General features: G+C 44.0%; 1 protein-coding gene across 6 annotated transcripts in view; it reads left to right on the top strand.

Moving 5' to 3' along the window:
* The window catches only part of Cdkal1 (CDKAL1 threonylcarbamoyladenosine tRNA methylthiotransferase), a 596174-nt gene that overhangs the window by 111340 nt on the left and 469265 nt on the right, over positions 1–15569 (top strand). For all 6 annotated transcript variants that reach the window (XM_027948318.3, XM_027948315.2, XM_027948319.2 and 3 more), the window contains one exon: positions 4069–4153. In XM_027948318.3, the coding sequence (XP_027804119.2) occupies positions 4069–4153 (85 nt within the window). The remainder of the gene's footprint in view (positions 1–4068; positions 4154–15569) is intronic.

Consider the following 15569-nt stretch of genomic DNA (forward strand, 5'->3'; position numbering starts at 1 on the left):
CTGATGTGTGTTTCCAGCCGGATGTTCAATAGGGATCTCAAACATAGCACGGCTGAAACAAAAGTAATGATTCCCTGTTCCCCAAATCCTGCTTTCCACACCTCCTTCATCTCAGCAAAGGGCATTGCATACGTCTGCTGCTCAGGCAGAATCCTTCCTGTGTGCTTCGGAACCTGACTTGATTCCTCCTGCGGGTCTCCTGTTTAATCTGGCTTCTCGTTACTGTGCTCTGGTTTGGTCAAATGTTCCCTGAAGGCCCGTGTGTGAAAGGTTTGGCCTGCAGGACGGTGTTATTAGGATGCGGTGGAGCTAGAGGGAGGTCAGTGGACTGTGGACACTGGCCTCTTTTTCTTCTGCTTCCTGGCCGTGAGTTGAACGGTTTTGCTCTTCCATTTCCTCCCTCCTTGATGTGCTGCCTAACCAGAGGCCCAAAAGAAGGGGACCAATTGGTCATGGACTGGAACTTTAAAAGCTGGGCCAAAATGAACCCTCTCTTTATAAGTCAATAATTGCAGGTATTTTGTTAGAGTGTTGGAAAGCTAACACACTCTATTTTCAAAATATGCCCCCCCTTGTCTTGCCATAGCTGTGATCCCAGTTACCATGGTGTTTCATGTACTCCTAGGAACAGCTTTTAGCTGTCTTACTGCCTTTACTTTCTTTCCCCCACTGCCTTTACTGTTGTCCGTCTACAGTCTTCACAGTGCAGCCAGAATGTTCTTCCTGAAGTAGAAATTAGCTCTTGTTGGAAATCCAGTGGTGACTTTGTTACACTTAGAATGAAATCCTAAGTTCATTTGCCACCAGACTCTGGGCCTTGCCTGCCTCTGACCTTTCTTCCCTACTCTGCAGACATCCACACACACCGGTCTTTTCCCTCTTCCTAAGACACAGTGAATGTGGTGCTGCTTCAGGGCCTCTGCGCTGTGGTGTGCTCTTCCTTCTCGTCTTTGCATGGCAGATTCCTTCCCATCATTTCCACCCCTGAGGGAGGGCTCTTGGAGTCAGCACCCCCAGTTTTCTCTGCTACCCTTCTGAATCATCATCATGGGTTGGCATTTCAAATGATTCTGTTTATTTCTTTGCTTTTTTTTGTTAAGTTTTTTTGGAGTACCAGGGATTGAACTTGGGGGCACTCGATCACTGAGCCACATCCCAGCCCTATTTTGTATTTTATTTGGAGACAGGGTCTCACTGAGTTGCTTAGTGCCTCACTTTTGCTGAAGCTGGCTTTGAACTCACAATCTTCCTGCCTCAGCCCCCCCCCCCCCCCCCCCCCCCCCCGAGCTCTTGCAGGCATGCACTGCCATGCCCGACTTAATTTAAATTTTAATGTTTCATGTGTCAGACATCAAGACTGTGAGGAGGGTCTCTTCGCAGCCACGTTCCCGATAGCTAGTCTGGAGCCTGCTCCTGGGAGATCCTTAGTGTGTGCTGGCTGCGGTGTGACTGATTGAAGCCTTTCAGTAGAGCCGTCTTGTGACAATATTCAGTAAGATGTACTAACTCCAGATTGAGTTGAGAAAAAATTAGGAATTTCCTGTGTTCATTGGAGAAGGCTTATTCTCTCTTGGGCGGGGGCTCTAAAAGTGTATGTAATTTTGCCTGCATTTGGTGTATTCACAGGGTTCTTGTTGATTGCAATTACTGGACCATCAAGCATAATATTGATGATCTTTATTTCAAAAGCCACCATTGGCAAAATTCCAAAGTAGGCTAATTTCTCTTATTTATTGCTGGAGTTTTCCTTGAGTGCCTGTGGCATGAGTTTTCTAATAATTTGAAGGTAATTGGATGGACGGATGGACCAGGAGGCAAGCTGGCATCTGGTACAGTTCTGTCGTTAGTGTGGCTTTTTTTTTTTTTTTAAATGTGCAGTCGCTACATGTTTTCAATCATCAGTTAACAGGTATGCACGAGTTTTTCTTGTCTGCATAGTGCATTGCTCATAGTAATGATGTGTTTTAAATCCAACATTTATTCAGTAAATATTTAATAAGCGACTGCCATGTCGTAAGTGGTGGGGATCTAGCTGTAAACAAGGCAGAAGTCCCGTAGTAGACATTTAAGTACATCAAACTTCTTTGAAGTTATTTCAGAAGTCCACGTTGGCCTCCAGAGCGTTGGGAGGCTGGTGGGAGTTGGTGGAAGTGCCCTGTGCACGTGGCCCCACAGCATCCCACCGTCCCCCATCGCGTCCTCTACGTGCACCTCGGGTCTTCCATGGCCATTTGAGTGTCTGGTCTGTACCCATCTCAGCATTGGGATTTGGACTTTGTGAGAACAGCGGATTAAAATACAGCCTTCAGTATCTAAGAGCACGAAGACAGCCTGGAAAGGTGGATGATCTTAATACAGAATTTTAAAGTGGAAGAATATTCTCTGCACGGTCAGTGATGGGAGTGCAGAGCAGAGGCAGCCCACGAGCCTGCAGCTGAGACTGGAGGCTGGGCCGAGGGCCCTGGCTGGACCGGGGCTGCGGGGAGAAATGCATATTGAGTGGGGACAGCAGGTGGCTAGAGCTGGAGAGGCCGAGTCTCTGTCCTGAGAAGTCAGGCTGGGGTCAGACTGGTGTTAGAGGAAGGACCTTTCAGGTGGCCTTGAGGAGAGAACTCTGAGGGACCTAAGAGGACATTGGCGAATACTCTTCTTTATCTGAGTTGGGAAGTGACATCAGATTTGTCTCAGAGAAAGCTAATTGGTGACAAAACAGACCATGGGGTGGTGGTGGGGGTGTGAGAGGAAGGTGTGAGATGAGATGGAGGATTCTCGTGGTTGACTTAGAGTAATAATGCCTTCGCCTTGCTTTTTGTTATTTCAAGAATTTTTTGATCCTGCCTCTTTATTTAAAAAAAGGAAAGACTATCATTTTTTAAAATTGAGGGGAAAGAAGTTCTTACTAAGTTGCAGCCTTTGCTCAAATCTGCCTTCCTGGGTAGGAGTGCACGGGGACACCTGTCTGTCCTGGCAGTCCTGCAGCCATCCGACCCGGGCTTCGGGTCTTACTGCAGTGCTGTTGAAGCACTCTGGGGCTCGGTTTTCGTTTTCCTTCCTTTAAGTCATTCTCCTTTAATGTGTAAGGTTCTGTTGGGAAACAAAAGTATCTAAACTAAAGGTAGAATAGGAACAAAGTTGTAGGTATTTGTAAATTCACTTTAAATTTTTTTTTTAGTTTACGTGGACACAATACCTTTATTTTGTTTACTTTTTTACGTGGTGCCGGGGATCCAACCCAGGGCCTCACACATGCTAGGCAAGCGCTCTGCTACTGAGCCACAACCCCAGCCCGTAAATTCACTTTAAATAAGCATGAGTTTGGATTATTTCTTGTGTTGCCAGTGAGAGTATTATAATAGTGATTTATATACATGTATGTACACCCCCATATATAGTGTGTAACTATATTTAATCAAATTGGTGATAGTAATGAAAGACTCATTTTGAGTGACATTAATTTTCAAGGCAGACAAGTTATACTTTTAATAACTTCTCCAGCAACAGAATACACACTGTATGCTGATACCTGTGCCTGAAAAGTGTTGAAATTATAAATAAATGACAACTAAATTTTGTTTTGGTACCGTGGATTGAACTGGGGAGCACTTAACCATTAAGCACATTCCTAGTCTTTTTTTTTTTTTTGGTATTTATTTAGAGACAGGGTCTCACGGAGTTGCTTAGGTCCTGGCTAAGTTGCTGAGGCTGGCTTTGGACTCATGATCCTCCTGCCTCAGCCTCCTGAGCCGCTGGGATTACAGGCGTGGGCCACTGATAACTAATTTTGTGTTCAGGGATCAGATTGGGCCCGTTTCGCTTTGGGTCGGAAGTTGTGGAATGGAGCTCTCGTGGAGACGAGGGAGGGGACTGCTGTGCTTGTTACGTTGACATGCCCATGCCGAGGGGCCGCACAGAGCACACCTTCAGGTCCACTGCTCCCGATGGCTGCCCACCCACCTCCTACCTTCTTCCCTCCCCAGCAGTCCCATGCCACCCGTGAACACTTGGGTGTTTTTGATTTGATTAAAAGTGATACTTAATTTTTCTTTTGTGCTTGTTTTTTAAACCTAGAAAACGCATCAGATGCAGATCTGTGGCTCCTGAACAGTTGCACTGTGAAGAACCCAGCCGAAGACCACTTTAGAAACTCCATTAAGTAGGTGAACTTGTTCTGTTTTACCTGTGGGGTTTTTTTTTTTTTTTTTAATATTTTTTAGCTGTCAATGAATCTTTGCTTTATATGTGGTATTGAGAATCGAACCCAGTGCCTCACACATGCTAGGCGGGTGTTGTACCCCTGAAGCTACATCCACAGACTGATTTTCCTATTTTTAATAACCAGGGAAAGAGTTAAAATCAGTTAACTGGCCTTGAAAAGTTTCCAGGCATCAATATAAATAATTAGATGGTGTCAGCGTCCGAGTTGGGCTTGTCAGATTTACTGTTTTGAATTTGATGAAGAATGAAGCTTTCGTGGGGACCTTTCTGATGTGACGTGGGTGTTTGCGGAGTCACCCAACGGGTGGTGGAAGTGCATGGCTGTGGGTCCTGTGGTCCTCTTGGAACCCAGTGATTGTGTGGAGTCGCCAGGTCCGGGTCCTGCTGCTCTCCTAGGCCCTGCCCGCCAGCCCTGCTCCTCCCAGGGAGTGGCAGGGCGTGGGGCAGATGGGTGCAGAGGCCCTGCCTGTGCCATTCCCTCAGGAACGTGGCAGGGGCGCTCTATCTTCATCCCACCACCTCCTCGGATGCCTCTTCCCTACTTCAGCCTCTCCCATCCACCAGCGCCTTTCATCAGGGTTTACACCGCCCCCCAAGTCCCCCGGGGCCTGTGGTCCTGTCTTCCCCCGTCTTCCTCGCCTGCCTTCCCGCTCAGACCTCCTCAGTTTCTCTGCTTCTTAACTTTACCCTCCTACTCTCTCTCCCCTCAGTGGTTTTACTATGAAATCTATTACACAGACACAGCTTAAAATAACACGCCACACCTGTGTGTAAACCACCCAGCATGAGAACTGTATCGTTTCAGAACCATAGAAACTGCCCTGTGTCCCTCTTTCAGCAATACCCCGAGAGTCGTCCTTCTCCTGCGTTCTGAGTCATTGCCTTCGACTGTCTTCCCAGCGTACCTCTAACCCCACTGCCGATCCCGTCTTGAACTTGATTCCATGGACACTGTTCTGAGATTTGCCTCTTTTCTTCATTTTCTTCACATTGTACTTTGTGGTTTATCCGTTTTGGTGGGTGTAAAATGACCCGGGCTGTTAGCAGCATTTCCTTGAATGAATTTGCCACTGTTTGTTTCTCCATTGTACCATCGACCTGGTTTTCATTTTCCCTGGTGTTTGCTTTTCCTCTCCTCCCTTCCCTTGTCCCTTCTTTGCTGGGGATTGAACCCAGGAACCCAGGAGCTTTCTACCTCTGAGCTACAGCCCCAGTCTTTTCTTTCTTTCTTTTTTTCTTGAGATAGGGTCTTGCTGAGGCTGACCTCAAACAGTATGATCCTCCTGCCTCAGCCTCCTGAGTCACTGGGATTGCATGCAGGTGCCACTGCTCTGGCCTGGTATTCCACTTTCCCGAACACTGCTGCCGTTGAAACATTGCATCTGCACAAGAGTTGCTCTAGGCAGTGCACTGAGTCCTTGAACTGTTGGGTCACCGTGATGGATGTGTATGTTTGGTGTTCTCTGTTCTTGTTAATGATGACACAGTCAGGTTTCGAAAGTTTTGCAAATCTGACGAGGATGGTATCTCAGTGTGGTTTTAATTAGCATTTTCATTATCAGTAATGAGCTTGGGCATTGTGTTGGCCATTTGGGTCTCCCCTTTTTTGCGAAGTGGCTTTGTAGGTATTTTGTCCATTTTCCTGTGAGTTTTTTCTTTATATTTTGTGGCAAAAATACATCATCCAGCATCCTGTGAGTCCCGAGACATTGCACATGGTGCAAGATGTCACGCGTTTCCAGTGGTGCTTTTCACTCTCGTCAGTGGTTTCATTTGTTGAGAAGAAATGCTGGTTTAAAATTTGTTCATTCTTTTACCATACGATTTATTTTTATTTTTTTTAGTCATACATGACAGCAGAATGCATTTTGATATGTAATACATACATGAAATGTACATACATCAATCATAATATCTATTCTATTCTGCCCTTCCTATCCCCCCTACTCCTTCCCTCCTCTCCCATCCTTTCTCTCCATCCAATCTAATGTGACACACTTTTTCTTTCCCTCATCACAACATCATACATGTATTCTGTATAACAATGAGGTTCCCCTTCCATCTTCTGTGCAACTCCCCTTCTCCCTCTTTTTCCCTCCCACCTCTCTTCCCTATTTAGTGGTAGTCTTCTTCTCATGCTCTTCCTCCCTATCCCATTTTGAGTCACCCCCCCTTGTTCATTCTTTTGGTCTGTGTTCTTAACAAGTCCTTACCGTGAAGCTGCTAAGACATTCTCCTGCATTTTCTTCTTAAAAACGTTTCATGATTTTAACCCACATTGAGATCTGTACTATCTGGAATGGTTTTTTCCTGGTGTGGTCCTGGGAAGTGGTCCAGTTTTATTTTTTTCTTTATCCATACAGGGGCTCCAGTGTCAGTTTTGTGAATTACGCTTTTGCCTTTTACCCATGTATTACCCACTCTGATGAGTTGAGTGTCCGCAGTTGTGTGGGTCTGTCCCTGGCTGTTTCGTTTCATTGACTGACTTCTTTATTCAGGTTCTTGTTCTCACAGTCCTAAGTGGTAGGAATCTGTATGAAGTCTAGGTAATTTGGTAGTGCTAGTGCCCTTATACGTGTCTTATCTTTCCCTGCTCTTTCCTTCCAGCAAACTTCATATCGGTTTTTAAGTTCAACAGGGAATGCCATTGGGATTTTAATTGTGAAGACACTGAAGTTTTAGATGACTTGGAGATTTGAACCTTCAATTTTGTGTTTTCCCCTCCATGAGGAGGTACAATTCCTGGTCTCTTAATGATGATAGGTCTGAGAACTGTAGGTCACTGCATCTTTGCAGGATCATCCTAGAGTGTACTTAACACTGCTCGGCTAAGGTGTCACCAGGTGCAGTCATCTCATGGGGACATTGCTATGTGGACATGTCTATATTTAGGTCTACTCTGACTTTCTAAGGATTTAAAAATTTTAAAATATTGCTCTTGTGCATCTTTTAGATATCGTTCATTGTAGTAGATACTGAATTGCTTCAGTATTATTTAAAAAGAAACATTCGTTCTTTTGACTTTTATCTGGATAGTACTTTAAATCTTTCTACTATTGTAAATGGTAAACTTATTATTATTGTTTTGGTGATTCTGTGTTTGCTCCCTTGGTCTCAGGATTGTTTCTAGAAACAATGTGAGGGATGCTTGGGTGTAAGGAATAGGGTAGATCAGTCCTGTTAGGCCTGGGCTGTCGTAGTCCAGGATCTGAGGGGAATTGGAGGAGGAGGAAGGATTTCTTACACTTCTCAAGTTGAAGGTGACTCCAAGGTCTGTGGCTACAGTGCAGTAAGGAATTTCAGAAAGGCCGTTCAGCTGAGGGAGGACTTGTTTTGGTTTGGAACGTGCTGTATTTGTAATCAAGTGGAATATATTAACAGGGTCATGACTGTGCTTGGCTCTTCTTGTGTTTTCCTGTGCGTGGCAGGCGCCGTTCCTTGCACTTTCATGAGTTGTGTATTATGTAGCATAATTCTTGCAGCTCCTCAGAGTGGTAGACTCCATTTTTAGTGTTGTTTTAGGGATGAAGTAACATCTGTCTGACAGATGAAGTTCTTTAAGGCTGCTCAGTTCATAAATGGTGGAGGTGGGATTTTAACCCAGGCAGTCTGACTATTGTGTGGGTTTAACCATTTTATTTTCTCCACAGATGAAGATGTCGCTAAGCAGTTGTAGTCTTGAGGCAGCCATCAGTGAATTGGACAGATTTAAAACTGCAAAGAAGTGATGGCTGGGTACCATTCTTCCTGAGCTGTGGTGGGAGGCGAGGAGGCCGTGTGGAGCAGGGAGGCCGGGTGATGCTGGGAGGCAGGAGAAGGGAGAGTTTCACTGGGGCAGAGACGGCATCCACTAGATGCTGTTCACTTTGGAGAATGCTTTTCTTACTTTTTCAAGTGAGAAGTCTTGCTATATTCTCAACTTATGTATTTTCCCCATAAGAAAGAAAAATTAATATAGAGATATTTTATTGCTATTGCTACCCCCTAAGAATAGAACCCAGAGAATATTGTTTCCCATGTTTATTGTATAAGGTAGCTGGAGAGTATCTTCTAGACCATTTTTAAAAGTTTAAGTGTTCGCATATTTTGGGTTGGTTGTGTAGCATGTGTGAGCTGTGTCAGAAACGTGGTTCACAGTAATGACACGGTGGTTGAATGATTAAGGGAAGTAGGAATGACCTATACAAAAAGCTTGCAATTAAAAAGAAAATTTGTAGTTGTAGATGGACAGCATGCCTTTATTTTTGTATGTGGTGCTAAGGATCGAACCCAGTACCTCACTTGTGCTAGGCAAGCGCTCTGCCACTGAGCCACGGCCCCAGCCCAAATGCTTGTAATTTTACTACCAGCCTAGTGGTGGCAGGAACAGGTTCCTTTGGTCTACTGTTCTGCTTGATTGAAAAATCAAAAAGAATTTTATTTTTTATTTAAAGAGAGAAAGAATTTTAATATTTATTTTTTAGTTTTCGGCGGACACAACATCTTTGTTTGTATGTGGTGCTGAGGATCGAACCCCGGCCGCACGCATGCCAGGCGAGCGCATTACCACTTGAGCCACATCCCCAGCCCTAAAAAGAATTTTATGTGTGATTAAGTATATTTTAGTGACTTTGAAGATTTTTGATCATTGCAACTAGTTCTTTCTAAGGTAACGCTTTAGTTAACCATGGATTTGTTTCCCGAGTAAATATAATTCTGTAAAAAGGTACAATAACAATTAACATTGAGAAGACATTAGATTCCAGTAACGGTGCTGCCTTGGAGGCGCGGAGTGATAAACTGCCAACTCTTGTCAAGCACCTGGATTTATTTAGGTGTCTTCACGCTTCTTGCCACCTCCTGGCAAAGAGGAGGAGGAGTTGATGAACTTGGCTCTACCCGAGTCACTCACACATTTGTCTGCAGCTCTGCCATCCCCTGCAGTCTCTCTCGTAGGCATTTTATATTTTTTCTTCCTTTCCCGAGAGGGAGGTAAAACGCAATCAGGAAGAGTGCAATGATATGGTCTCCTTCCTCTGAAGCACCTGATCCATTTTGCCCAAATTCATTTAAAAAACTGCACTAGTCGGTGGGCCCTGTGTTTTCCTGTCCTGGACCGCTTACCCAGGATGCTCGAGTTTGCACCCTCTTTGGGCTGGGTGGAGCCCAGGGCTGTGCCCTCTGGCGAGCACTCTACCTTGGCGCTTGGCTCTCCTCACCTGTCTGCTTCTCTTTTCCAGAGTACTCTCAGTACTTAATAGTTGTCTTCAGTTATTTGTCACTTTATTTTACCTCTTGAGCCACCAGGCAGAAGACCCCCTCTTTGTCTCAGGAGGAAAGAAAAAGAACTGAGGGATTTCTGTGTTTCGTGTGATTGACAGTCTCTTTGATTAAGATCCAGGAATTGTGAATTCCTCAAAAGACAACCATGGACTGAGTTTCATTCATTTATATTTTAATATTTTTAGTTTTATATGGGCACAGTACCTTTATTTTGTTTTTATGTGGTGCTGGGGATTGAACCCAGTGCCTCACACATGCAAGGCAAGCACTCTGCCACTGAGCTATAACCCCAGCCCCCATTCATTTATTTACTTTTCCTGAGGTTTTACAGTGCCTTCTTGTTCAGATTAATAAGAGTAGGAGTTTAGCAAAAATAGAGGTAAGAATGACTTTGTGGGGCCCCCTTTGAACTTGAATGCGTTTGCCTGCACTCGTTTAGAAGGAAGTGTGCAGGGCCCTGTGCTTTATCAGGCAGACCATTTCCTCTGGAGCATTTCTCAGGTGCCCTGTCCTCCTTTTCTCCATTATTCCAATTTGATTTAGACAAGATGGCCTTTAACTTGAGGGGCTCTTGAGTAAATGGAAAAGATCAAAAGTTTTAAAAAAACAGAATTTGCTCCTAATGAGAGTATCAAATAAGAAAAGTCCTTTGACTAGTGCTTTATAGAAATGTGGGATCTTTTCCATGCCACCTACAGGAGGTCATTCAGAGGCTGGTAAAAATAAACACATCCTGTGTGTTCTGTATAAATGACAGAAAGAATCGCCAGCTTGCTTTGATCATGAACTGACAACCTCTGTTTGACCTTGTGCATTATTAACCCAGTGGGCACCGTGGTTCAGCCATACTGATAGTGGATAGACGAGAGCCACTCTCTCTCTGAACTGCCTTTGCCTACAGAAGTGAATGGTGATGCCAGGGGGGATGGTCAGGGTTCCTGGCAAGAACAGTTGAAAATCAGGGAGAAGTGGATCTAGAGGGAAAGAGTGTGTCTGGCAGAGGAGACCTGCTTTTGTAACATTGCTTTTTATAGTTTCCTGTAAATGCTCCTTATAGAACATTCCATTGAACAAACTTGTAAATTGTTGGATGCTCTTTTCTACTGTGAGAATATTCTTGTTTTATGTCCATTTATCTTTGAGTTCTTATTTATCTTTTGAGTTCTTATTGATAATTTAAAATTGGGGAGGTACAGGAATATTATTCCAGCTTGAATTTATAAAATAAATTGCCTTCAAAAATGCTGACTTAAGAATAGAGAAGTGAATGCCCTTTCAGTCAGTAATTATGGAGTTTAAAAGCAAATAAAACCCCCAGCTGATTCTGTTAACCAGACTCACTAGTAGTCAGGCTATTTATTTATAAGTAAAAACTCTTGGTTAATTTTTAATTAAAAATTTTTGGCATTGGAAGATAAAAGCACACTGGGTTTTAATTTGACTTTGGCTAGATTTTTTTTTTTTTTCATTTGTACTTTTTTTTTTTTTTAACACTGTTTGGGGAAGGTTGTGTTTTACTTGGTTATTTCCATTTAGACTTTCCTCCTGTGTTGTGGAAGTGTCAGTAGCAGCTGCAGCGGGCAGTCCATGTTTTGTGGTCATTATACTTCAGCCACCGTCCCCCAACAGTTTCCAGTACGGAAAGTTCAAAATGTTGTACTCTTTCACTTAATATGCATTATTGATCAGGTATTGCCTTTAATAAGATTCTTTTCTCTCCACAGCCATGCTGAAATGTCAGTTGTTTTCTTACTGTTTCTGTGTCCATTGTTCAGATGCTGATGGATAGATTTCTTCCAAGTATGTTTCTGACCCTTGTCTTCTGAGATCCACAGTGTTCCTTGGACTTCTTCATGTGGTGACCCGTGGAAACCTCAGCTCCCCATGTCTGAGCCACCTCCGGGTCCACCTCGACCTGTCCCCAGCTGGTGCTTCTGCTGTCGCTGCCATCTTGTTTGAGGCCAGCTGGGGGTTTTCATGGATTGGTATTTTCTGTCCTGTCCTTTACCCATCCTCAAGGCCTCCTCCTCCTGTCCTTGCACCCTCCTTCCCCTTCTCTTGGGCCCTGGGTTGGCGTTGCACTGCTGCTGTGCCTGATGAGTGTTCTTGGAACCTGCAGTGACAGACACACTGTGTCCCTTTGCTTCATCAGATGGTCGCAGCCCAGGCACATGCCTGTTGAACCTTTCTTCCTCGATCTTGCCCTTGCTGGGGTGCGGTCCCCATTATCCTCCACTCTTACTTAACATTTCAGTAAGTTGGAAGGTTATTCTCAGTGGCTTTTCTGTCCCAATTCATGCTTTCCTCATCTTCAAACCTTTCACTGTCGTCCTTCCCCCTCAGCTCTAGGATAAAGATTGACATCTTGGTACAGCACGGTGGTTTAAAGTCTGTTACTTGCTTATCTCTGCCACCTTTTCTCTTGCTCCTCCCCTTAGGATTGTATCCTCTCTCCCAGGCATAAAGTCTCCAAGCACCTGCTGTGTTGGGTATACCCTTCCTTTGTCCTGGACGGTCCTCTTCCTCTCTCCCAGATGTGTGATGCGCTGTGCACACCCACAGCCACCTGCTCATTCACCCCACCCGCCTCCTGTAGGGCACTTTGGCACTGATGTCACAGGCAGTACCCCCTGGGAGGCATTGCCCCGCCTCCAGGGTCCACAAGGTGAGCACCCCTGGTTCTGGCTGCATCCGCCCCAGGCCAACATCTATTGTTGCGTGTTGCATTTTATTATTTTAGCATTTGGCTCTTTTCTAGATTGTGAGTGTTGATGTCAGGGGATTGACCTCAGGAAAGCCCTTTTCTACAGAGTTTGACTCTCAGGATACTCTGTATGTTTTTCTTTGTCCTGGGAAACAGACGATTAACAGACTGCTCGTTGACTCTTCTAAGAATGATCTCCCAAGATTACTGTGAGTCCCTTTTCAAAGACAGTATGTATTTCCAAAAAGAGGAAGAAACATTCTAATTTTCAAATATCAAAGGGTCTTCTTAAAAAGCAAAGCAGGACTTTTTTTTTTTTTTTTTTTTTTAATGTTTTGCTTATGGAAGAGAAAGAAACCTGCCTCTCATCCTAGATGAGGTGAGAAGTTGTGTTTGTTACCACTGGTCCAACTTACCTTCCGAACGAAAGTTATGACAGGGCACAGTCCCCTGGTCATGCTGGCAGAGCAGGGCTGTGAACAGCAGGTGCTTACTCTCCCCACCAAACTGAAGAGATGGGCCAGCTTCAGAATCACCATCAGTTGGATTAGCAGAAGCATCTCATCATGAGTCAGCGAGAGGGAGGGTGGATGAAAACCTGGTAGCCTTTGGCCTTGGGTTTGGCACACAATTATAATTACTCCATGCATGTTTGTATAATTAGGTTAAATGGATTCTTTCTTTTTTGGGGGGTGGGGGAAGAGTTTAAAAACCATCATTCTGTTGTTGCATCAACAGGTTACAGCTAATGTATCGTTAGGAATATTAGAATTTGTATAACTATATTGCTACATTAATATCATAACATCGCCTCACATCTGAGTATCAAATCGCTCACTTTTGATAAATGAGCAAAAAATACCAGATATACCACCAAAATTGAAAAAAATCAAAAAATCCACAAGCAAATTAACCAGCTGTTGTGAGGGAAGAAGTAGAAGTTTGGAAAGATCAACTTGACTTAGGAAGGATCTCCTGAGAGGAGACAGAGCTGTAAGGCTGGTGAGGTTGTCCCTCTCCTTCAGGGAGGTATCCGTGGTTTCTGAACAGTGCCTGGTAAATAGGTAGCATAGAGCTGTTCTTCACTGATCTGAAGGAGGCCAAATCTGTCTGGACAAGTTGGTATCATGGGTTAGGGCTTCTGAACTCCCTTTATTCACACGTGTTTGTTTGTCGCAGTTGTGTTGAATCTGCTTTCTGGGGTAGCTGGGACTTTGTAGTCTTCCCCACCTGCAGGAGCTCATTTGGAGTTAACAGTGGTATCACTGGAGCAAGAAGCTTCTTGGAAACATTCAATGAAGAGTTTTGTTGTCGATTCCTGAAGCGAGGGGCAAGAATTAGGTGTCCAGTGCAGGTTTTGGCTCAGTTTCCTCTGTGGGCTTTGTCCCCAGACGATGGAAAGTGAGAGGTGAATGGATGTGGAAGGAAGGAAGGTGGAAGATGATCACATGCCGTGTTCCAGGAAGGAATCTGTCTGGAAATAAACTGGGAAGTTATATTTCAGAGTTGAGTTCATGGTTGACTTTTAAAAAGAATAAACACAATATGAAAGAATAAGTTCACAGTTAAAAAAAAAATTAGTAACTTAATTTGCAAATCAGGAACAGAAAAGCAGTTCAGGGGTAGTAAATCATTTAAAAATGCAAAATTAAGTTTTGTAGTTATCTCCAGTCTTTTTTGGAGACTAGTATTTTGCATATTTCATGATTACTGTCACATCAACAGTTGCTTTGTTTTTGCCATTTTATGCAAGAGAGTGAGTGAAAGAGGTCAGTGTATTATGTACTGGCAACAGCTGGCTGATAGCACTGAGTACTTACGTAATTAAATATATGTGTTGGCTGTTGTCCTAACAGCTCTGTAGGTGGAGGCTCCGGAGAGCGTGCAGAAACTTGCTCTAGCAGGATTAAAGAAGAAATCAACATGATCTAAGTCTGTTCTTTCAGCCAAGAGTGATTTCCTATTGTTTTGGTTTGAAAGACATTCTACTTATTCTTGGTGTGTGTGTTTATACAACAGAGAGAGAGAGAGAGAGAAAGACTCTTGGTTTTTGCCTCCCCTTAGTCTGTGCTCCAAGTGTGACAACACAATTTTTCTTGATTTTTAGTCACTCCATAGTGTTTAATAACTGATAATAAATGAAGTGAAAATGTTTCCTTTAAAACCACAGTGCGCGCTCCTGAAGTATAAATATTAACTGTTTTTGCTCCTTACTCCTGGTTGCACTCAGCTTTCCTGTTCTCTGGGCCACATTCATGAGGTGGCTTGGGTTTTAGAGGACAGTAAGGCCTGGTTTTCTGAGAATGGAAAGCTGGATAGGGGTTGCAGGGCAGGAGAAATAAGATCCATAGGTGTAACACAATTCTGCTCTCAGCCAGTAAAAGTCCTTTAGTGCTTTGAGGAGGGTTTTCATCCATAGTTACTTCCGAAGAGTTATGTTTACCTCTTGCACTGTTTAATGTCTTTAATGTTGCAGCCATTACCTGAGGCACATTTGAAGAAGATGGGGTGCTACCTTTGGGGTGTGAGTGACACAGTCCACAGCTGTTTGACTGCCCTATATAAATAATCTTATTTATTATTTTTGGTACCAGGGATTGAACCCAGGGGTGCTTAACCACTGAGCCATATCCTCAGATCTTTTTCATATTTTATTTTGAGAGAGGGTCTTGCTAAGTTGTTTAGGGCCTCTCTAAATTGCTGAGGCTGGCTTGGAACTTGCAATCCTTCTGCCTCGGCCTCCTGAGTAGCTGGGATTACAGATGTATGCCACTGAGCCCAGCAACTCTGTATTTTAAAAATCTCTTCATCTATCTTTTTTCCAAGTTCCTTGGGGGCAGCCACTGTGTCTTCCGTCTGTATCTCTGCACTGAGATGGAGGGTGACAACGATAGGTACTCAGATGGATGCGCCAACTCATGTTTGCTCTCTGTTCCTTTATGCTCCTGATTGTCACCACTGCTGCCTCTGTCAGAACTAATGCCTTTCCTCCTCTGGATTTTCAGGGAGCCTTTTTTGTATTACTTTTTTATTAGATTGTATTACTTTGAATTTAAGTTCAGTTGTGTGTTACAAAAAACCTAAAAAGTAGAGGCTTTAGTAACAATTTAGTTTTCTATTATGTTGCCAAGTGCACACTTGCAAATTGTTGGCCTTGGTTTACAGTTGAGCCTGCAGTTTCTGTGGTTTTATTGGTCTTTACCTTACGGTTGCTACTCTCTGGCCATCGCATGCACCTTGCCAAGAGGAGGAAGTGGCAAAGGGGGAGGCCAGCTGAGACTGCCCCTCCGTGGGAGGAGCTGTACAGGATGTCCTGTGCTGGCATCTCATTGACAGGAACCACCCCAGAGGACTTCTGCTGGGAAATGGGTTTCATTTGATTTGTCCT

Source organism: Marmota flaviventris, chromosome 6 (assembly GCF_047511675.1).
Source record: "Marmota flaviventris isolate mMarFla1 chromosome 6, mMarFla1.hap1, whole genome shotgun sequence".
NCBI classification, from domain to species: Eukaryota; Metazoa; Chordata; class Mammalia; order Rodentia; family Sciuridae; genus Marmota; species Marmota flaviventris.